The 22,702-nt window shown below is 44.9% G+C and overlaps 1 protein-coding gene across 2 annotated transcripts in view; it reads right to left on the reverse strand.

The window, feature by feature from the left end:
- Positions 1-4,881: 4,881 nt before the first annotated feature.
- Positions 4,882-22,702, reverse strand: part of RAD50 (RAD50 double strand break repair protein) — a 269,333-nt gene continuing 251,512 nt past the window's right edge. For both annotated transcript variants that reach the window (XM_040344638.1, XM_040344639.1), the window contains exons 24-26: positions 19,799-19,941; positions 8,681-8,814; positions 4,882-6,235 (exon numbers count right to left, since the gene is read on the reverse strand). In XM_040344638.1, coding sequence (XP_040200572.1) covers positions 6,049-6,235; positions 8,681-8,814; positions 19,799-19,941 — 464 coding nt within the window. In that variant the 3' untranslated portion in view covers positions 4,882-6,048. The remainder of the gene's footprint in view (positions 6,236-8,680; positions 8,815-19,798; positions 19,942-22,702) is intronic.

Here is a 22,702-nt window from a genome sequence, read left to right on the forward strand (position 1 = left end):
CTGATATAGGTCACACATAGCTGCTCATACCCTACAAAAAAGCTGATGGAAAAAGATTTCTTATTGTATATTGGTTTTATGTGTTAATAATTTTGTATATATTCAGATCTGAAAAAAGTGTCAATTATAAAAATTGTACACAGGTTTTTGACACAGTAATTTATTAAAGCAGCTCAGGCATCTCTTCTCCTTACGATTTCTTTATCCTCTGGTTCTTCTCCTCTCACGCTTTCTCCTCTCTCCATTGATGGCATTTCCCTCTGCCGGTTCTCCTCTCTCTGCTGTCTTCTCCCTCTGTTCTCCCAACACTCTCTCCCGCTGTAATACTGGGTCGGCTGTGTGCCATTACTTATATAGCCATGGGGCAAGGCCACCAGGGTACGTCATCTGGAGTCACCACCCCATCATGCTCCAGGCGGTGATGTCAAAAGGGGCAGGTCTCTGGATTTCACTGGGTGGCCCCGCCCCATGGGTATATAAGTAATGGCACAAGGCAGACCCAGCATTACAGCAGGAGAGTGTGTCAGGAGAACATTGGAGAGATGACAGCGGAGAGAGGAGAACTGGCAGAGGGAGAAGACAGCAGTGAGAGCAGAACCAGGAGAAGACATCAACGGAGAGAGGAGAAGAAGAACTAGCAGCGGGAGAAGACATGAGCATAGAGAGAAGAACTGGAGGATGAAGACATTGCCAGAGGGAGAAGAAATCGGCAGAAGAGAGCTGGGGCTGCATTAATAAATTGCTTTGTTAAAAACCTGTGTACTTATTTTTTTTAAAAAAATTGTGTGAATGGATAGGGGTTCATTCCGATAAGTCCTCGGTCCCCGGACCCAGACAACCACCGACCAGGGTTGCTGGGAAGAGGCCCTTGTCCTCAGAACGCGATGGGCCGGATTTTTTTTTACAACTTGAAATGCCTATGCTACTTACAGCTCCTTAAAGCCTGTGTGTGCATGGTCACATAGAACAACATGGAGAGGCGTTTTTAACCACTTGAGACCCACGCTATAGACGAAAGACATCCACAGCGCGGCTCTCAAGTCCCGGGTGGACATCCCTGGACGTCCTGTTATTTACATTCCCTGCGCGGGGCGCGCAGCGGGGAAACACTGTGCCCGGCGCATCGCTGGGAAGCTGATGCGCGTGCCTGGCAGCCGCGATGTCCGCCAGGTAGCCGCGATCGGCGGTGACAGCAGGGACGTGGAGCTCTGTGTGTATAGGTCACACAAAGCTGCTCATACCCTACGAGAAAGCTGATGGAAAAAGATTTCTTATTGTATATTGGTTTTACGTGTTAATAATTATGTATATATTCAGATCTGAAAAAAGTGTCAATTATAAAAATTGTACACAGGTTTTTGACACAGTAATTTATTAAAGCAGCTCAGGCATCTCTTCTCCTTCCGATTTCTTCATCCTCTGGTTCTTCTCCTCTCATGCTTTCTCCTTTCTCCATTGATGGCATTTCCCTCTGCCGGTTCTCCTCTCTCTGCTGTCTTCTCCCTCTGTTCTCCTAAATGTGTAAACACAGAGCTCCACGTCCTGTCAGGGAGAGAGGAGATGATGCTGTGTCCCTTGTACCTAGGGACACAGAATCGGTCACCTCCCCCTCCACACACAGAACACACCCAGGGAATACATTTAACCCCTTCCTCACCCCCTAGTGTTAACCCCTTCCCTGCCAGTCACATTTATACAGTAATTAGTGCATTTTTATAGCACTGATCGCTGTATAAATGTGAATGGTCCCAAAATTGTGTCAAAAGTGTCCGATATGTCCGCCGCAATATCTCAGGCCTGACAAAAAAAAATTGCAGATCGCCGCCATTACTAGTAAAAAATAAATCATAAATCTATCCCCTATTTTGTAGGCGCTATAACTTTTGCGCAAACCAATCAATATACGCTTATTGCAATTTTTTTTTTTAACAAAAATAAGTAGAAGAATACGTTTTGGCCTAAACCGAGGATTTTTTTTTTTTATTTGGGATATTATTATAACAGAGTAAAAAAATTTCTGGTCTTTTTTTGTATATAGCGCAAAAAATAAAAACCGCAGAAGTGATCAAATACCACCAAAAGAAAGCTCTATTTGTGGGAAAAAAATGATAAAAATATAATTTGGGTACAGCATTGTATGACCGCGCAATTGTCATTCAAAATGCGTCAGCGCTGAAAGCTGAAAATTGGTCTGGGCACGAAGGGGGTTTAAGTGGCCAGTAATGAAGTGGTTAAGCTGCAAAAAAAAAGTCGGACGCTGCTAGAAGTAGCTGTAAAAACGCCCTGTGTGCATGAGACCTAAATAGGAGACATCCGAATGGTTTTATAAGTGTTTCAAACTGAAGTCAAAAGCAAGCTGCATTTATCCATTGAAGCCTGCCAACATTGGTCTTTTTCCTACATAAAAATATTCTGAACATTTAAATGTTACCCTGAGCTGGTTAGAAAGCTGAGCAAGCGGAGGTTCACGGAGCGGATCATCACGGATTTGTCCCGTGTGAAAGGGCCCTTACAGTGGAGAAAAAGAGAGATTGTGTTTCAGCTTGGCTGAAACACAAAGATCCCTTTTTTTGCTCCCTGACAGATCAGCGGTTTGCCTTGTTTATATAGGCACACCACTGATCCATCTCTCCACAGAACGATCAGTGGGTCCGGCGGGACGCGTGCCCCCTACACAAAATCACGTACAGGCACGCAATATTTTGTGCAGCCGGGCCACCCTGACGCAGTATATGTATGTGGGGCGGTCCAGGAGCGGTCAAAGGCTAAGTTCACCGTCCTGAAAAAAAAAATGAAATGCACATATTTTTGCAGAAAAATAAATGTGCATTTGTTATTTTTTCCTAAAGGAGCAATGCACTGCAACCGTGATCAGTGGATCAGGCTACTGCAAGGGTTTCCTCTGCCTAAATGTTACACCCCTAAATACGGGTAACGTGCAACATCTCTCAAAAGTGAAATTATCCTTTAGATATTACATTTCAGAGGTTGTCCATAAAATGAGCTGAAATCTAGAATAAATAGCTAGTGGGCTTGACTCGGTGATCATTTTTGAATAAGAAATTACTTGTGTGATGTCTGAAGGGAATTTTTTCTTCTCACTTTCAACAAACTCTAGTCTTTTTTTTTTGTATGTCGTTAAAATGATTGTAAAGGTAATTTACCCGCCTTCTCTGGGGTCCCCCACCAGCGCTCCCCTCTTTGCCCTTGGGGCACTCATGAAGGCTCGATCCCGAGCTGTGTCCTGTGTGTCCCTTGACACACAGCGTGCATTGGCCCCACCCAGCCCTCTCCTCACAGGCTGGGATTGACAGTGACTTGCCCTTATGTCCAGTGAGGAGAGAGGTGCTGCTTTCTGACACAGCGCTGGATGGAAATTGGGCTTGGGTTAGTATTTGGGGGGGGGGGGGCTGGGGGAGAAGCTTAATACATAAGGTTTTTGCCTTAATGCAGAGAATCCCTTAGGGTCCATGCACACTAAAGTTTTTTAAGCTCCTAGAAGCTATTAGCATTTTATTTCTGCTCTTATGCCACGTACACACGACCATTTTTCACGACAAGGAAAATGCAATTTTTTAAATTGGTCCTTAAAAACGACCGTGTGTAGGCTCCAAAACAAAAATTTAGAACATGCTCTATTTTTTCTCGTGTGTAGGCTTTAACGAGGGGGAAAAACTTTTTTTTTTTTTTCACGATCGTGTGTATGCACGCTTGACAAGAATCACGTCGAATTTTTTTTTTTCCCATGACATTAAAAACAAAAAGGAAATGGGGGGGGGGGGGATTTAGTTCTGGCATGGATTTTGAGGGGGACCCCACCCCAAGATTTTTAAAATGCAGTGGGGCCCCCCTCCTGAACCATAACAAGGCCACATGTCCTGAAAAGGGGGGACCACCCCCCAAAGCACCATGTCGATGAGGACAATAGTCTCTTCCTCACAACCCTGACCCAGTGGTTGTGGGGGTGCGGGGATTGACTTATCAGAATCTAGAAGATTATCCCCCTAATGCAAATGAGTATGGGGTACATAGTACCTCTACTCATTCACCCCAAAAAAGTGTGTGAATAAAAACAAGAGGTAGTTTTTGCCCATCGACCCCCCCAAAAAAAGGTCCGCACCCACCGTCTGACAGTTCTTAAGGAACTAGGAGTGGAGTCCCTCTACCCCCCAAAGCTCCCACCCATGTTGAGAGCATGTAGCCTGGTATGGTTCTGTGGGGGCTCTAGCTCACCCCCCACCTTTCCAGGCCTGCCTAGCTGCATGCTCAGGTAAGCGTCTGGTATGGATAAGGGGACCCCATGCCGTTTTTTTATTTTGGCATTGGGTCCCCTCAAAGTCCATACCAGACCGAGAGGGCCTGGTTTGGATTTGGGGGGACCCCCACGCAGTTTTTTTAAAAACAAATTATTGCCGTCCCACTCCTTAACAACCAGCTATTCACACACTGGGTGTTAAAGATGTTGACGGCAGTCCGCTCCTTAAAAAAAAAAAAGACTCTACTGCTCCTAAACACTTGAAAATGCTTCTAAACAGTGCAACAAAACTGCCCAAAATATGTAAAATATTCATGTTTTTTATAGCAATTTTTGAGCGTCTGGTATGCATGGAGCCTTAAGGTAAAAAAGCACTTTAAATATATTATTGTTTGATAGTATACAAGCATATGGATGTTTAGTTCAGGTGAATGTATTCCCTTCTTCCTGGGTCAAATGTATTTTTTCTGCTGCTGACCTGTTCTATTTGCAGTAGTGAGCAAGGGGTCCAAGGGTGGTTCTTTGCTGGCTGGATTACATTAAGTGGGGCATGTCTGGAATCTTACCCCCTCTATGTGTGTCCTTATTTTTCAGGGTGCACGTTTAAAAAACAAAAAAAGGCAAGCTGAAGAAAAAAAAAAAAACTTTATTTATAGAACCACAAGGAACAGCATACATTTATTTATGACACATGCAAAAAGCTTTTTTGTATACCTTTTTAAACCTCAGTAATAGCTTTCTCTCCAAGAAATGTGTCAGTGAAATATTTTCTCCCTCCCGAAATTGAAACTTTTAGTAGCCGTTTCACCAAAACCTTTTCCAGTGAGAGCAAAATGTTTTCCTACCCTACAGCAAACTCTACATTCATTCATACATTGTTGTGGTGTCTTGGGAAGGCAATATTGAGATATAACTTATTTAGCTGTTTGTGGAGCATGGCAGTTGAACAGCCCTTACATTACTTTTTGTAATAAATCAACCTGTAGTGTCAAACTATTTGTTCGCCTGTGTTTGTCTTCTAAATGCCATCTCCATTTTGTAGTACTTCTTTTTATGCAACACAAAGTACAACATTAACAAACAATACATAAAAGGCTTCTTTTAATTGTGAATTATCTTGTAGGTTTGACTGCATAGGACAATGTACATGAATTATAGCACATTAGTTACAGTGCTGCTGAAGTTTGACTGTCCTGCGGAGGCATGCTCCACACATTTTTTGGGAAATGGTGTCTTTCAGTACAGCACAGTGGGAACTTGCAGGTTAGGTTTTAGCTACAGGTATCAAGCACAGAGATGTGAACACAACCTAAAGTTTTAAACAGAGTGGGGAAAGATTAGAACCTTCATCTGTTTGTATTGCCGTCTGTGTAAAAGCTGGACAAAGTAACAATTGCTTAATACATGTATTGACGCTTTTGCTCAACCCCAGAAGAGTCTATGCATGCATGTTTATATGTACATAAAGTATATGCATGGTCATCGGTTTAGTGAATACAGGCTGCTATAAACACACAGCATGGTCAGAGCTTTTAGCCAACTATATCTGGCCAGTATGTCTCATCAATCTGCTATAACGTGCAACAACATTAACCCACACTATGTACATAACAGCATGCATTCACCATGGAAGTAAAGAGGGGCCAATGAGAGATACAGAAAAGTGTCTTAGCATCAAGCTGCAGCTGGGTCAAAACGGGCTTTACAAATAAATCCACAATAATAGCACTAGGTGTAAAAACTATCAGCAGCATTTACGGTTTTCGATTTGGCATAAATCCTGCAAACTACTTCTAACGCATATAAGATCCCAAGGTGTTCACACCACACTTCACAATCTCAGAACATTGGTCCATGTTCTTTTTAATTCGGTAGAAGTTTTCCACGTATTCTGAACGCCCCAGAAGCTCCACAAAATCTTCATCATGTGTAATCACAAGCAGCTGGAAATTTCGCTGTCTTGACCGACTTTTGATGATCCTATAAATATAATTACATAAATTATGCATTTTATGAGTGTCCTCTATAGTAAAGTCAGAATGATCAAGGGTAATTCGAATATCGATATAAAACGTTTTTTCCTCACATAAAATATAGTTTCCTTTCATTATTTAGAAGGTTATCCCAGTTTAATGGAAATTAATAATAAAAATGATAATGCAACATACCAAAAAAATAAAATAAAAATATTGAGTAACAGGTGCAGGAGCCGGAACATGGAACATGTTCCCAACGGTGAACTTTTCCCTTAAAAAAAAAAAAGAAAAAGGAAGAATTTAGACTTACCTGCAAATTCCATATCTTGGAGTACAGCACAGGATGCAGGCAACTTTTTCATACGCCATGGGTTATAACTCCGTACCTTTAGGTGATTGGACACTGGCAAGCTTTTAAGGACACATTCCCCCTGGGGCACCTAGCCTGTAAACCTTCCCCACTACATGTGTACAGTACTCAGTTTTGTAGCAAGCAATGCAAAATAACAAGGAAAGTTTAGGGAGGGTGTCATGTATTCTACTCCAAGATATGGAATTTACAGGCAACTCTAAATGCTTGATATCTTAATTGTACAGTATGACCTATTTCACATGGGGTTCAGCTTGTATAAGCAGTGTGAAAAGCAAGCTTTTATGAAACTTCAGCTAGCTTTTGCAAGTCCTGCAATTTTTCTCATTAGAGTCCTGCAGGTGTACAGCCCAGCATCATTTTGAAACCACTCCCATTAGCCTCACTTTCCCGCAAGGATACAGACAAACACACAGGGATTTCTTCAGAATAAAAAAAGATAGGAATCTGCAACAAAGTTTGTTAAAATATTTGTAATGTACATAGATCATCCAGAGGGGAAGTTACCCTTTAAATCTACTTTCTAGAATTTCAGTCTCACAAAACCAAAAACTGATAATCTCCTGAAGGACGAGCGCTGCCAGATTACATACAGTGAGAATCTCCTGTTTACTCAGCGGCCTCTGTAATAAGAAGTCCCGTCTCCTGGGCTGACATTGGACCAATGTTCTGTCCATCATAGAAGCCGGTCCAGGAGGCGGTACTTTGTATTAAAGAGGCCGCCGAGTAAACAGGAGATTCTCGCTGTATGTAAACTGATGGCACTCATCCCGCCCCCCTCCCTGAGATGGCCATTGATCAGGCTGCATTCATGGCAATGGGGAGGCTGCAGATGGGCATTAATGGGAAATTGTGAGACTACAGATGGGCATTGATCAAGCTGCATTGATGGGCAATTGTAAAGCTGCAGATGGGCATTGATCAGGCTGCATTGATGGGCACAGACCCTTATTTTGCTTTAAAGTTCTTTATTTAATATTTAATTTTTTTTCCTGAAACTTCCCTCTTACAATGAAAGTGCGTGTTATATGCCAATAAATACGGCAATACAAATTTTGACTTAGCTTGAAATGATAAGGTTTTGTTTAAACAGGTTACAAACCTTGCAAGGCAGAGATAGCTCATCTCCAGTCATCTGACAGCCTTAAAGTGGAGGTTCACCCTAAAAAACAACTATGTACCATCCCATCCAGCATACTAGCGTCAGCTACAGTATGCCTTTTTTTTTTTTTTGCGCTGTACTTACAGTTTAATCCTTCAGTTTCGTTTTAGACTCCCGCGGGGAGTAGGCGTTCCTATGAAGAGGGGAACGTGATTGACGTCCGGCTATGACGCGCCACGTGTTCCGAAAATAGCCGGAGTAGGACTCGGCTCTTCACGGCGCCTGCGCACAGACTAGGAGCTGACTGCGCAAATATCCGAGTCCTATTTCGGCTATTTTCGGAACGCGTGACGCGCCATAGCCGGACATCAATCATGTTCCCCTCTTCATAGGAACGCCCATTTCCCCGCCGGAGTCCGAAATGAAACTGGACGATTAAACAGTAAGTACAGCGCAAAAAAAAAAAAGGCATACTGTAGCTGACGCTAGTATGCTGGATGGGATGGTAGATAAAGAAAAAAATTTTTTTAGGGTGAACCCCTGCTTTAAATGGCTAATTATTTAGGATTAAGGTATTGATCATTATTGCAAAGTGCAGCTTAGAACAGAGGCACTGGCTGGTACAAATACACCATCTTCACTGCAGCTGTAACATACATTAGCGTTAATTTAGTAAAACTGGGGAGTGCAAAATCTTGTGCAGCTGTGCATTATAGTAAATCAGCTTCCAACTGCAGCTTGTTCAATTAAGCTTAGACAAAAAAAACCACAACACTGGAAGCCGATTGGCTTCTATGCAGTGCTGCACCAGATTTTGCACTCTCCAATTTTAGTAAATCAATCCCACAGTGTGCACGAATAAAGGAGGCTATTAAAGATGTACTCTTGTGCCAGGCAATGAGATGTAACTAATGTGGCTCAGCTCCTGCCTGCACCGGCCCTTAGAATTAGCAGCAAATACATTTTATGGTACTTACTCAACCAATGCATGTGCAAGAGATTCAATGTTTTCACGATCCAGGTTTGTTGTAGGTTCATCCAGGGCAAGTATTCCACAGTTCAGACAAAATGTCTCTGCTAGTGCCAGACGGATAATAAGAGATGCCAGAACCTGTACAACAAACATTCAACTTTAAAATTCGATTTTGCCTATAGGAGAAGGTATACTCTTCTTTCTTACACAGCAGTGCTTCCTAAAAATTGCTTAATCATGTACTACCATTGCAACCTTTGCAGCACGCTAGTACAGCCCATACTCATAAAAATAAAATGTCCCTCCCAAGCATGCTGCCAACACCTAGTCAGAACATAGTCTTCCTCAGCCATTACAATACGATTAAACACATCAAATATTTAAGAAAAGCAGATAATGTACACTAATTTACATGTTATGACATTAGCTGGCAGCATTCTTCAGCCTGCACCTTCTGTATGCAGCATTTGATTACCTATAAAATCAACTTTGGAAAGTAAAGTCAAGAACTGTCCCCCCTCCTGCAACTGGCTATTAAAGGGATAGGAGGCTACAACCTGTTAATAAAGTACAGTGGAACCTCGGATTATGAGCTGTCCTCGGGCCATTCCGTGCATTTCCGAACGGCACGCCGTTGGGCTCCAGCCCACCTCAGGCCAAACGCAGTACTGCACACCACTTTGGCCTGAATTATGCTGAGACAGACATTTTTTTAAATACCGTGCTCGTATTGTGAAACGCTCGTTAACCGCGTTACTCGTAATCCGAGGTTCCACTGTAAGTGCGATGGGCCAGCTCCGCCAAAGTAGATCTCCATATCGGTGTTATCTGGTTCCAAGACAGCTCTAGAGAAAGAATAAAGTTGTCTGTTGTAGAATGCTGCTTAAAATTTCCACCATAAAAATGTGGTACTCACTTTCTCTGTATTCATTGAAGGACAGCCCGATGAGGAATCTTGGCCACCAGTATTTTTCTCGCCCCACTTCCAAGGGGAGGAAAAAAGGCACAAATAAACAAGAACATCGCTCAGAGTTGGCTCCTGCTGGTGGCCAACCACCCCCCCCCCCCATCTGCTACAAGCAACTCAGGTAACAAAGCAGTATAACAACCAGAAGGTGGCAGCTGTGTCCTTCAATGAATGCAGAGAAAAGAGTTTACAGTGAGCACAAAAAAATCTTATTATCTCTTATTTTTATTGAAGGACACAGCCTGAAATGTTGACCATAGGATGTCCCAAAACAGTGATCATCGAGGGTTCGGAAAAGCAAAACCACCACCCAAAGACCACTGGAAGGAAAAATAAACCACCACCTGTAAAACCTTGTGGTCAAAACACACATCTGAGCTGTAGTAATATCAACTTTGTTGAACTTTGATAAGGTATGAACAGATAGCCACGCGCCTTACAGACCTGAGGCACCGACACCTGATGACGAAAAAGCCCAGGATGCATTAACCACCCTGGTGAATGGGCTATAACAAGAAACAGAGGAGCCTGACCTTTCATGCATAGGTCCGAACAACAGTCTAATCCATCTTGAGATTGCAGCCGAGAAGGCCGAGAAGGCAGCCAACCTTTTGATCAGGCCCTCAGTGATTACAAATATAGTCTATTTTGCGAAAACAAAGCCATCCTGGAATCGCCATAATAAGCCACACATGAGTCAGTGCTTACTGCTGGAACAACACACTTTAATGGCAGCTTGCTGCTGGTATATATACAGTTTTCAAGCTAAATCCTCAATCAAGGAACAATGAAATCTCCACCCCCTTCTCACACACAGTGGGGGCTCTCATACAGATTATTACGCAGACATTTCGGAGCCGACCTGAAAACACATTTTCTTTAGATAATGACATCAGTGAAGGTAATTACTAGTTGTACAGAATACATTATCTAGACAGCTTGGCCCCGCATATAGAAGGGATAATTACCACAATGAAGCAATCAGAATAATTAACATGAGTCACTTCTAATCACAGTAAACAGTAAACACAGGGCTCCTTCACACACACAATTACCCTTTGAAATAGGACTGGCTGAGGAAGGGTCATTAACATTTCAAAAGCCTGTTACACTTAACACACACACACAATATTACTTAGCAGGGAGAATTTAAACTGAAGCATCCTTCACAGTCCCAAAGCAATGCTAATGAGGGGAGGGAGACCCCAAAAAATAAGCCGGGCGCCATCAGACATGAGGAATCAAACTGCAGCCTGCAGCACACTGCGCCCAAAGGCGACTTTCTCGTTTTTCCTTATGTCCAATTGGTAAAATTTTGTGAAAGTATGGACTGACGACCAAGTCGCGGCCTTGCAGACCTGAGCCATGGAGGCTTGATGATGCACTGCCCAGGAAGTACCCACCACTCTAGTGGAATGTGGTTTAACCTTAAACGCAGGAACCTTTCCCTTCAAGCCATAGGCTTGAGTAATGATTTGTCGAATCCATTCGGAGATAGTGGATTTAGACGCTGCCTGTCCACATCTGGGACCTTCTGGCAGAATAAACAAACTGTCCGTTTTCCGAACCTGAGCAGTAGCCCTAAGATAGATCTTAACTGCTCTTAGTACGTCCAGAGTATGTTATGACTTCTCTTTTGCAGAAATAGGCTCTGGGAAAAAAGAAAGGAGAACCAGATCTTGGTTCAAATGAAAGTTTGAAACAACCTTAGGAAGGAAGGCCGGATGAGGCCGTAGGACTACTCTGTCCTTGTGAAGAATTAGGTATGGCTTCTTACATGATAAGGCCGCCAACTCAGATACCCTCCTGGCACAGGTTATGGCCACCAAAAAAACACCTTCCTGGTCAGGGGGACCAATGGAATGTGAGCCAGAGGCTCAAATGGTTGCTTCTGCAAGGCAGAAAGAACCAGATTCAGATCCCACGGACACAAGGGGGTCTTGATTGGAGGATTAACACAGATCACCCCTTGTAAAAAGGTCTTAACCAGAGAATGTGTAGCCAGTGGCCTTTGAAAAAATATTGATAAGGCAGAGATCTGGCCTTTAATGGTGCTTAAGGCCAACTTCATGTCTGCCCCCATCTGCAGAAAATCTAGAATTCTGCCAATGAGATACCTCCGGGGATGCCACCCTTTGGCTTCGCACCAGGCCAAATAAGACTTCCAAACTATGTAATTAATAATCCTGGACACTTAACACACACACAATATTACTTAGCAGGGAGAATTTAAACTGAAGCATCCTTCACAATGGCCCCCCTTTTTCTCCCTGCTCCGGCAACCCGGTTGGACCTTCCCTGGTCCAGTAGGGATGACGGGTTCAGAGCTTTTAGTCCGAGGTTAACTCCGTTTGGCGTGACAATCCATCGGCAACTGCTTCCGACTCCGGTATGTCACTGGGTCGTCAGATCACACGCCGGTCAGTCCCCAAGTCTTTGTGCAATCTGCAGAGTCACCAGAAGTCAGTGTGAAGACGGCAAATGGGTCTGTGCGCCGCCATCTAGGTGTCCCGCTATGGGAGGGGGCAGGTTATGGCTCTGAAGCGACAATCACAGGAGATTCATAAAAAAGAAAAAGTTATATTTGTTGAAATGCTGTAGCACTGGTGCTCAGAGTCCGGGGGGGAGATCAGTGCCCCATAGGGTCAGCCACCCCCTGCTCCCTCCGCAGCCGCCGGTTCTCCTCTTTGAGCTTCTCCAGCTCCATCTCCAGTTCATGGAGCCTGGGGGGGTCAGCCTGCTGTGACCTCAGGTGGTTGTTCTCCTCCTCAATGCGGCTTATGCACTCCTCCAGCTCTATGTACTCACGGATCAGCTCCTGCTTGCTCATGTCCTGCAGGCTCTCCACGTGGTCCTTCATCATCAGGAACTGGGTGGTGGTGTAAGGGGCCACCGGTGGGCCCTTGGCGAACATCTCGGCCCGCATCTGGGACGCCCGCTGCGACTCCCTCTCCTCCAGTCGCTTCTTCTCCTCCCAGGTCAGCTTGTTATACGGCTTCCAGGACCTCTTCTTCTTGGGGGGGAGCTGGCGGTGCCTCTTTCTGCCCAGCTCCCTCCAGGGCCCCTCCGGCTCATGGCTGTCGCCCATGACCAGCTGACAATGGTGTTCCCTGTTGTCCGTAATAACAGATTGTAGCATGAGGGCTTCGTAAGGGGTGCCCAATGGTTCTTCCTGACCCAGCTCCTGGAGATCCCAAGCCGAGTCTACACAATGGGCTGCTGCTGGTGGGCGGTACCCAGGTTGAGACCAATTTGACCTGGTGTTGTCGTTCATGGGGCAATTCTGCTTGAAGTGACCCAGCTGTTTGCACCGGAAGCAGCGTTGTTCGTTGTCCTCCTGGCGTGGATAGTGAGGGCTAGATGTCATCGGTCTGTTAGGAGGTTGGTATCTAGCGGCTGGTGGGTGTGAGGGCGCCGTTGGTCGTGGAGGTTGTACCTGTGGTGTGACCTGGTTCGTCTTGCGAGTATCCGCATATTCATCCGCCAACTTAGCGGCCTCTGGTAGAGTCATGGGCCTGCGATCTCTCACCCAGTCTTTGACGTCCGTCTGGATGTGATTGTAAAATTGCTCCAGGAGCATTAGTTGCAAAATGTCCTCTGCGGTGGTGGCCTGGCTGCTGTTAACCCAGTTAGAGGCCGACAGGGACAACTGGCATGCCCATTCCGCGTAAGAGTCTTTTGTGGTTTTGCGTGAGTCTCTGAACTTCTGTCGGTGGGACTCTGGGGTTACTGCATAACGAGCCAGGAGCACTTCTTTAACCCGGGCGTAGCTATGGATATCTTGATCTGGCACGGTCCGGAAAGCATCTGAAGCTTTGCCTGACAATATTGCAACCCACTCTCCTCTAGCTATTCGGTGCAGGTTACATTGTCGCTCAAAATCTGCCAGGTAGTTATCAATTTCACAGTCTTTTTCATCAAAAGCTTTAAAAGCGCTAAACGGAATCTTCCTTGCGTCTACTGTGCTGTACTCACTGTTCGGAGAATGTGCGGCTGCTTGTTGGACTGCTGCCAGTTTTAACTGTAGTTCTGTGTCTCATTTCTTTAGCCTCCTGTTGCTCTGCGTCTCTTATTTGTTTGTCTCTTATTTGTTTAGCCTCCTTCGCTAACAGGTCCATCACTCTCAGCACCACATCCGCCGTTGGGTTCGGACCGAACCATGCTAGCTTCTCTCTCATTACTTTGTTGGCTGGCGATTCCTCCTCCTGAATCACTGGTGTCTCCATCTCTTGTACTGCTGGCGTTGCTGAAATCCCGTCTTCCTGGTCTAGCTCCATTAATTCTGCTATGATGACCCGCTTGGTTTTGTTGCCAGCAATCCTTCCACGAACTTCCAGTAGTTCTTCCAGTGTCTGCTTGGAATCCGGGTGTAAAGGAGAATATAAGGGAAAATCCCGCTGCTGCCAACCAGTTGTGACGGTATAAGAATGATATCCCCGTCAAAGATTCCCTTCTCCCCATAAAAGAACATCCCATCCTGGAATCGCCATAATAAGCCACACATGAGTCCGTGCTTACTGCTGGAACAACACACTTTAATGGCAGCTTGCTGCTGGTATATATACAGTTTTCAAGCTAAATCCTCAATCAAGGAACAATGAAATCTCCACCCCCTTCTCACACACAGTGGGGGCTCTCATACAGATTATTACGCAGACATTTCGGAGCCGACCTGAAAACACATTTTCTTTAGATAATGACATCAGTGAAGGTAATTACTAGTTGTACAGAATACATTATCTAGACAGCTTGGCCCCGCATATAGAAGGGATAATTACCACAATGAAGCAATCAGAATAATTAACATGAGTCACTTCTAATCACAGTAAACAGTAAACACAGGGCTCCTTCACACACACAATTACCCTTTGAAATAGGACTGGCTGAGGAAGGGTCATTAACATTTCAAAAGCCTGTTACACTTAACACACACACAATATTACTTAGCAGGGAGAATTTAAACTGAAGCATCCTTCACAGTCCCAAAGCAATGCTAATGAGGGGAGGGAGACCCCAAAAAATAAGCCGGGCGCCATCAGACATGAGGAATCAAACTGTAATTAATAATCCTGGACACTGGCTTTCTGGCATTAATTAAAGTAGATACTACTGAATTAGAGAGACCCCTCCTCTTTAGGATATGGGATTCAACAGCCAAACCGTTAAATTTAGAGACCGTAAGGACGGGTGGAATATTGGCCTCTGAGAAAGCAGGTCTGGACGAAACAGAAGGGTCCATGGATGTCCCACCGACATCCTTACAATTTCTGCATACCAGGCCCCTCTGGGCCAAGCGACCAGAATCACTGGTTTCTCTTCCGACTTTACCCTGCGAAGGAGGCGGGGTAATAATTGCAGTGGAGGAAATGCATAAATTAGGGAAAATTGATCCCATGGAAACACCAGCGCATCTGTTCCGCAAGCGAGTGGATCCCTCGTCCGGGACAGAAAGCTGCCCACCTTCGCATTGAACCTCGATGCAAAGAGATCCACATCTGGTATTCCCCACCTCTGACAAATGCCCTGGAAGATGTCGGGGTGAAGAGTCCACTCTCCTGGGAGCAACTGTTGGCGACTTAGAAAGTCTGCCTGCCAATTGTCTATCCCCGGAATAAAAACCGCAGACATACTTTTCCACCCAGATCAGGATTCAATCCACTTCTCTTTGGGCTGCACGACTCCTTGTGCCCCCCTGGTGATTTATGTAGGCCACAGGTGTGGCATTGTCGGACTGAATCCTGACTGGGTGACCCCGCAACCTGTCCGTCCAAGCCAATAGGGCTAGGCGAGCTGCCCGAATCTCTAGCAGATTGATGGGTAGAGACTTCTCAGTGATCGACCACTTTCCCTGAGAGACAGCTGGCATCTGTGGTCACAACCCGCCAAGATATGGGAACAAAAGACTTCCCTCTTAGTAAATTCTAGGGGAACTAGCTACCAGCAAAGGCTCTGCCGGACTGTTCGGGAGAGGGACATAGGGAGGTCTAAGGCTTGGATTTTCTTGTAGGCGCATAAATTATCCACACTTGCGCGCGTGCGCCTATGACACGAACAATGCGCATGTGACGTGCCCATGCACAAGGTTTGGAGCTACCGCAGCTACCATGTGAGGACCAGGTAAGACAATTTGTAGCCAAAACTTTTGTAAAACTTTTCTCTGCTATTACCTGCACAGGAGGGGCTAAACAACTGAGCATAGACACCCCTCCTCCCCACAGCATTACCAGGACAAGTTATAGGAGAGGCAGACAGACAGCTTAGGCAAAGCACAATGGCTCCAAAAGAAGGAAACTTTCAGAACCAAGTTCTGAAAGCACCTTCACTTACCTGATCCAACGCTGCAGGACTCTGCACACACAGACAGCCCAATCTTCGCCCATCATGGAGAGCAAAGTCTGCAGACCTTCAGGGACCGGGGTCCATGGACAGGAACACCACACCCCTTGACCCATATCGCACCCTGTCAGTAAGCTTTTGGTATTGGGAAATTGACCAAAGCACTGAATACCCAGGATCCAGCCCTCAAAGGAGGAGCATTATAGGCCAAACCCGTTGTTCTCAACCGGGGCCCGGGTACCATTCACTTTGGCCAAGAAGCACTTTGTCCAGATTTTATGGAGGCTTTTTAAATCCAGCATGGTTCCCCCCAGTGGAGCTCCTCAGAGCACATGTTCACTAGTGACCAACACCTGAGACACTGGCGAAAAAACTGAGGTACTCCCGGTATGGGAGGGGTTATATAGGGGAAGTTCTATAACCCACATAGTAATTACTATGCTTCTCTGTGTCCCGTGATGTATGAGAAAGAAAATAATATTAAAGATCAGACCCTAGAATAGCAGATCTGGCACAAAGGAAGAGGCTAAAGCAGGGGTCCTCAAACTACGGCCCTCCAGTTGTTCAAGAACTACAATTCCCATCATGCCTAGTCATGTCAGTGAATGTCAGAGTCTTGCAATGCCTCATGGGATGTGTAGTTCCACAACATTTGGAGGGCAGTAGTTTGAAGATCCCTGGGCTAAAGAGTCTCTGTGACCAGGAACACAACGTTGGCATACCATGAAGGGAAGGTCACAAGAATGACAAACTCTGTTTAGATAAGGTTTCAGCTGTACCATGGACACCACCCATGCATCCCTTGTCCTGCCCACAAACTTAGGTACCTTTTGATTAAAATTAGACACCAAAAGTTCCACCTCTGAAGTGCCCTACCTCTGGCAGATCTGAGAGAAGACTTCTGTATGTATGCACCACTCTCCCTGATCTAGAGCTTGATGACTTAGGCAGTCCGCCTGCCAGTTTTCTATTTACTGAAATATGAAGCTCTCCCCAACACAGAAAACTTATCATTGCTGCCAAACTCTTTGATCCAGCCTGGTGAATGACATATGCCATAGCATTGCCCGACTGAATCCTCAAAAGGTGAATACAAAAGAGGATCTGTCCAATCAGAAAGACAAAACCCTATCACACACAGTTCCAGGATAATGATAGGAAATCTAGATTCCTCCCTGTATCACAAGCCCACAGTTGTCAGCGGACAACTACCCAACAGCAAATAAATTCTATCTTGAATTTTTGAGCCCCACAAAGACATTGAGTGCCTTGAGGTCCAGGATCGGCCCAGCCCCATTCTTTTTTGGGCACAGTTAAAATATTGCAATAGAAACCCCTGAATCTCTTTGAAGAAGGAACGGGAGCCATCATTCCCCGGTGGAGCAACCGCTTAACTGCCAGATGTAGGTCATGGAACCAAGGTGACGAGAGAGCGATTGGAAGGAAAGAACTTGTTTGGCAGTTAGGTAAGAAATTCTGTTTTGTAGCCTAAAATAATCAGTTTGTGAATCCAGTGGTCAGAAATAAGAGTTGCAAAAGGTCTGAAAACCAGTGAAGTTATCCCACCACAAATCGGACAGGTAGAGACAAGCCTTAACGTGGAGGAGCACAAGCCCGCAGGAATGGTAGGTTTGTGTTGCCAGGGATACTTGGGTCCACCAGAGGAGGAGGCTTTCAAGGGCATGGAGCACTTGTCTAAGGTGCCGGAGAGAGTGAAAAAGAAGCCTGTGTGCAGAAAAGGAGGGCCTTGCTTGTGCTGCAGTTCCTTGCCATTTTTAGACTGATAAATGTGCTTTTGGGGGTGGAAGGCCTGCTACACACCGAAGGTTTTTTACCTTCATGCATAAAAATGCATGAAGGTAAAACACCTTTAGCCCTTATAACCACTTTAACCGTTGTATGCATAAGTGAAAAACTCAGTGCATTTGAAAACTTCCAGGACCGCAGAAAAGGCTCTCATAAGAATATAAAGAAAAGTGTAGCGCCACTGCAGAAAAAAATTTAAATTGCCTATGTGATAGGAACTTCCTATGGCGTGAAAATATTTCTTGATAAACTTCAGACCTTAAAATTGATACATAGTATCTGTAAGAATGAAAACATGCATCTTACAAAGCAAAACATAATTAATATGTGATTGTAAATCAACAATTAAAGTGTGCAATTGTCCATGAGTGGAAAATCAAAACAATTGTCCATAGAGGTGATGATCTAATAACATTGCACTTATCATGGAAAATGCATGGATGATATATATGATGATTTCCTCAATGTGCCTTCCCAATCCGTTTAAGGGGAGAAATGGGTACTCTTACTGGATCAGATGGATCCAACTCACCATACGGCAGTGGATCTATTCAGCATAGAAAGCCAAAAAAGGCTAATCTGGTAGAATCTGCTGTCAGGTTCCTAGTTTTTCAACCAGGTGAAAATCTTTGCACTAAATGGTTATGGTAAATAAATGTCTAGGATGATCCATCCAAATCCAATTGACGTGATATGGTAAGGCGTCATTCATCCTTTACAGATAGAGGTAGTTTCAAGCATTGAATAATAATCCCACCATGCTCATAAGAATAGATTGGCTAGAGGGCACATCCGCCTCCAGGGGAGGGCCAGATGGAGAGGGGGGAACCTGCAAATCCAGGAATGGTGTTGTAAATCCATTGGGATGGAGCGGTTATAAAAGGGATGGTCCACAGGGATGTATTAAACCAACCCCCACAGCTAGAAATGTGTCTGTCGCAGATAGGAGGGTAAGATTCCTAGCAGGAACTGCCTTGCCAGGATTCTCCTGTCTTCCCAGGCAGGGAAGCAGGAGGGAAGCACAATTTCTGACAACTGCAGTAGATTCGGTAGAAGTGCAGCACAGACAGCCATGAGGCGAGCTGTGCGTGCCAAGCTGACACTGCCCTCACCCAGTCACACAGCAGAGTGATGCAGATGCTTGGTCCAAAACAAAAATGGCCACCACACAGTATATAGGCAGGACACATCAGTGACACCACATTTCTCATGTGTAGTCACATACATGCTAGGATAGAAAAAGTGAGCAGCCTGTAGCAGATTGGAAATTTGGTCAACAGCAAGAACCACCCCTAGAAGGTGATCTTGTATTTTGGTGCATTTGTGTATTTTTGTGCCTCGTGTCCTACTCTTGCAGGTGGTGCTATAACGCTATGTTAAAAGAACCACTTGCAACACCCAAGAGAATTTATCATATCTCAGCGTGGGCCTCTCTCTGATACAATTACAGCCCCACAGGAAATAGTACATTTGGTTCTCCCTTTGGGCTAATCAATGGGCCCTTTATGTCTTGTTTTTATGTTATTCATGTGAACTATTAAAAAATTGTTGTTACTATTTTCTTTTACACGTGATGGGTGGGGGGGCAGGTACCTGTTTTTGACAGGTATGCGTCAATCAGAGGTTCAGTCCCCCTCCGTCTTCCCCCACCGCAGGGGCCGTTCAGAAAGTGCAGCACGCTTCGCACATGTGCATTAGGGAACTGGCTGTGAAGCCGCAGGCAACTGCAGCAGCACCCGAGAGCCGATGGAAACATCGGCTGGGGTTCCAACATCGCTGGATTTCAGGTAAGTGTCCTAATATTAGAAAAGTTAGCAGATACAGTATGTATAGCTGCTGATTTTATTTTTTTTGCCTGGGGGTGGGGGGTGGGGGTGGAACTCTGCTTTAAGGAGGGGTAAGGGGAAGGAGTGGGGGAGTAGCTTTATACTTCATTACATTCCTTACAGTTCTGTATACATTTACACAAAACTAAAATTGCATGACCAATACAAAAAAATAGAAGCCATATACCTTTTGCCCAGCACTGCACCGTCCTCTCATATCAAGTGCAGTATCTCCTTTAATCATCACAACTCTGTAGTTGTAGGTTCTTCTCTTATCAGAAGCTGAGACACTTTCATCAGCATCAGATCTGATCTCAATGTACTCTATATCTGAAATACATTAAATATTCTTAACATTATTACAATGTAATGGATTATTACAAAACTAAAATTATGCTCAGGTTTCCTAAATTGCTACAATTACAAAAAACGAAAAGGATGACCTGCCACAAATGTTTTCAGATTTTAATATTACAAATAATAAATCTTGCCTTGTAAAGCAAAGAGTGGTCCACTGTTTCTATTATTCTGTGGTCAACTTTTTTCTAATCCTAAAGGCCCAATTTACTTTGTAGCTTATAAAAATAGTATAGCACCTCATCTCTTAGAGAGCTGAAGCTCTTATATCTTCTATTTGAAAAAGTGAGATATATCCAACCGTTTTAGATCAAAAGTTATAAGTGGATAGAATTAGGGAGGCACACTGGTGGGTTTATAAATGCAAAGGAGAGAGCAAAAAAATAGGATTTTTATAACAGCTTACCTGTAAAATCCTTTTCTTGGAGTACATCACGGGACACAGAGCTGCATATTCATTACTATGTGGGTTATAGAGTCTACCTTCAGGTGATGGACACTGGTGTAATCAATTAAACAGGAAGTTCCCTCCCTATATAACCCCTCCCCTACTGGGAGTTCCTCAGTTTTTGTAGCAAAGCAATAAGTGTCCCAATATCCCCAAACAAGAGGGGTGGGAGCTCTGTGTCCCGTGATGTACTCCAAGAAAAGGATTTTACAGGTAAGCTGTTATAAAAATCCTATTTTAGACGCTGCCTGCCCTTTCCTGGGGCCTCCTGGTAGCGCAACAACATCAGTTTTCCGTATCCGAGCAGCCGCTTCAGATAGGCCTAGACCCTTCTTACTCCAACGAGAGAGAGAGTGTAACCATTTTAATAGCTGACCTGAACACTGTCTGCCCATCTAGGGTCTTCTGGCAGCCCAATAAAAACGTCAGCTTTCTATATCTGAAACCTTCAGATAGGTATTTAACTGCTCTCATCTCAATTGAGAGAAAAGCAATAACCTTTCCTTCCGTGAAACAAGGTTTTGAAAAAAGGGAAGGTAAGAATATCTAGATTCAAATGAATACTAGATCCTTCTAGTAAATAAGGTTGGGTGAGGATGAAAATCACTCTACTTGTAAGAATAATTGAGTATGGCTCTATACCAAGAAAGTTGCCAATACTGAAACTCTTGGAGGCTACCACAACCAAGAACACCAATTCCCTTGTTAAAGGATGAAGGGAAATATGGTGCATCGGCCCAAGGAGCTGACCCTGTAAGCCGACAAAACTAGAGCCAATCCTCCGAGCACAAGGGCGACCTAACTGGTGGACTTATACAAGGGGTGACGTGCATAACAGCCCGGACCAAAGAGTGTGAAGTAATCGACCTTTGGAAGCAAGGCCGAGATCGGATCCTTGATATAACTTAAGGCTAGCTCCGTCTCCTTTCCAAATGTAGGAAGGCAGGAATTTTACCTTTGACAAACTTCCACGGATGCCACCATCTGGTTTCACACCAGGAACATGGGCCTTCCAGACCGTAGGCTATCTGGTCCTGGAGGCCAGCTCTCTTGTATGAATCAAGGGAATTGCCGCTGATTCTGAAAGCCCCGACCCTCGAGAATGTGGTCTATAATAGCCAGACCATTAATTCACCTGTTGCAAGGCAGAATGTAATACCCCCTGCAAAGTAGGCCTGGACAAGATGTAAGGGACTGTGGGTCCTCTACTACCCCCTTACTGTTCCTGCACCGAGAGGTCGTCAGGGTTATGCCGGAGTAATCAGGCCAGCTTCCGTTCTCCTCTAAATGTTGCATAGAAGCCACAAAAGTCGCGGCACTGGGGGGAGAGACACAACCAGTGACAACTGGTCCCCCCCCTCGGATTAAAAACACATCTGCCCCGCATGCGGGTGGATCCTTTATCCTTGACCCCAAGCTGTTCAATCTCTTGTTGAGCCTGGACGCCAATACATCTTATGTACAGGGTACTATTTCTGTGACATTTGGTCAGGAAAACAGTCGGGGTGTAGAGGTCATTCTCCCGGAGACACTTGTTGACGGCTCCAGCGAATCGCCTGCCAATTCTGCATTTCATGAAATGACGAATGCCAATAGGCAAGGCACAAGCTCCTCCTTGGTAAATTAAGTAAATCACTAGTATGGCATAGTCTGATTGTACTCTGACAGAACCAACCTGCCACCTGAACGTTCAGGCCCCTAAGCCAGATGCTCCATCGGTAGCTCTAGCTGACAGATAAGGCTCCCTTGGAGCTTGACTACTTCCCCTGGGCCATGGTCTCTTCCTGACCTGGCAAACCCTTTTAGTTAAGAATCACCAAGAGGAATTCCAGCATATCTCTGGGACCGGGTTCTTTGGATAATGCTAGGTCAAGATCCACTCTTTCTAGGCCGACAAAATACTGTTTATAACAGCCCTGAATAAAAGTTAGTATAGGGAACTGTCTTGAATGAAGCCAGCATCTTCCCTAGTGCCTTAATCAAAAGGCCAAAAGTAAGGAACTGTTCCTTGCCGTGACCACATAGACCAGTTTTCTTATAGCGATGGTCTTGTCTGAGGCCAAAAAAAAACCTCTCCTTTTTGGACTGTGCCAAACATACCCAGCTTCTTGTCAAATGAAAGAATGTATCTTTAGAGTTCCAGATACTTGACCATGCTGGACACCCTTAGGTCCAGCCATGCTACTGACTGACCCAACAGCAGGAGTTTGCTTCGGTATGCCATTACTGCTATACCCTGGGCCTACAGACCTGCTAGAGGCGGGCCCTAGCACCCTGACAACCCAG

Source organism: Rana temporaria, chromosome 3 (assembly GCF_905171775.1).
Source record: "Rana temporaria chromosome 3, aRanTem1.1, whole genome shotgun sequence".
Lineage (NCBI taxonomy): Eukaryota > Metazoa > Chordata > Amphibia > Anura > Ranidae > Rana > Rana temporaria.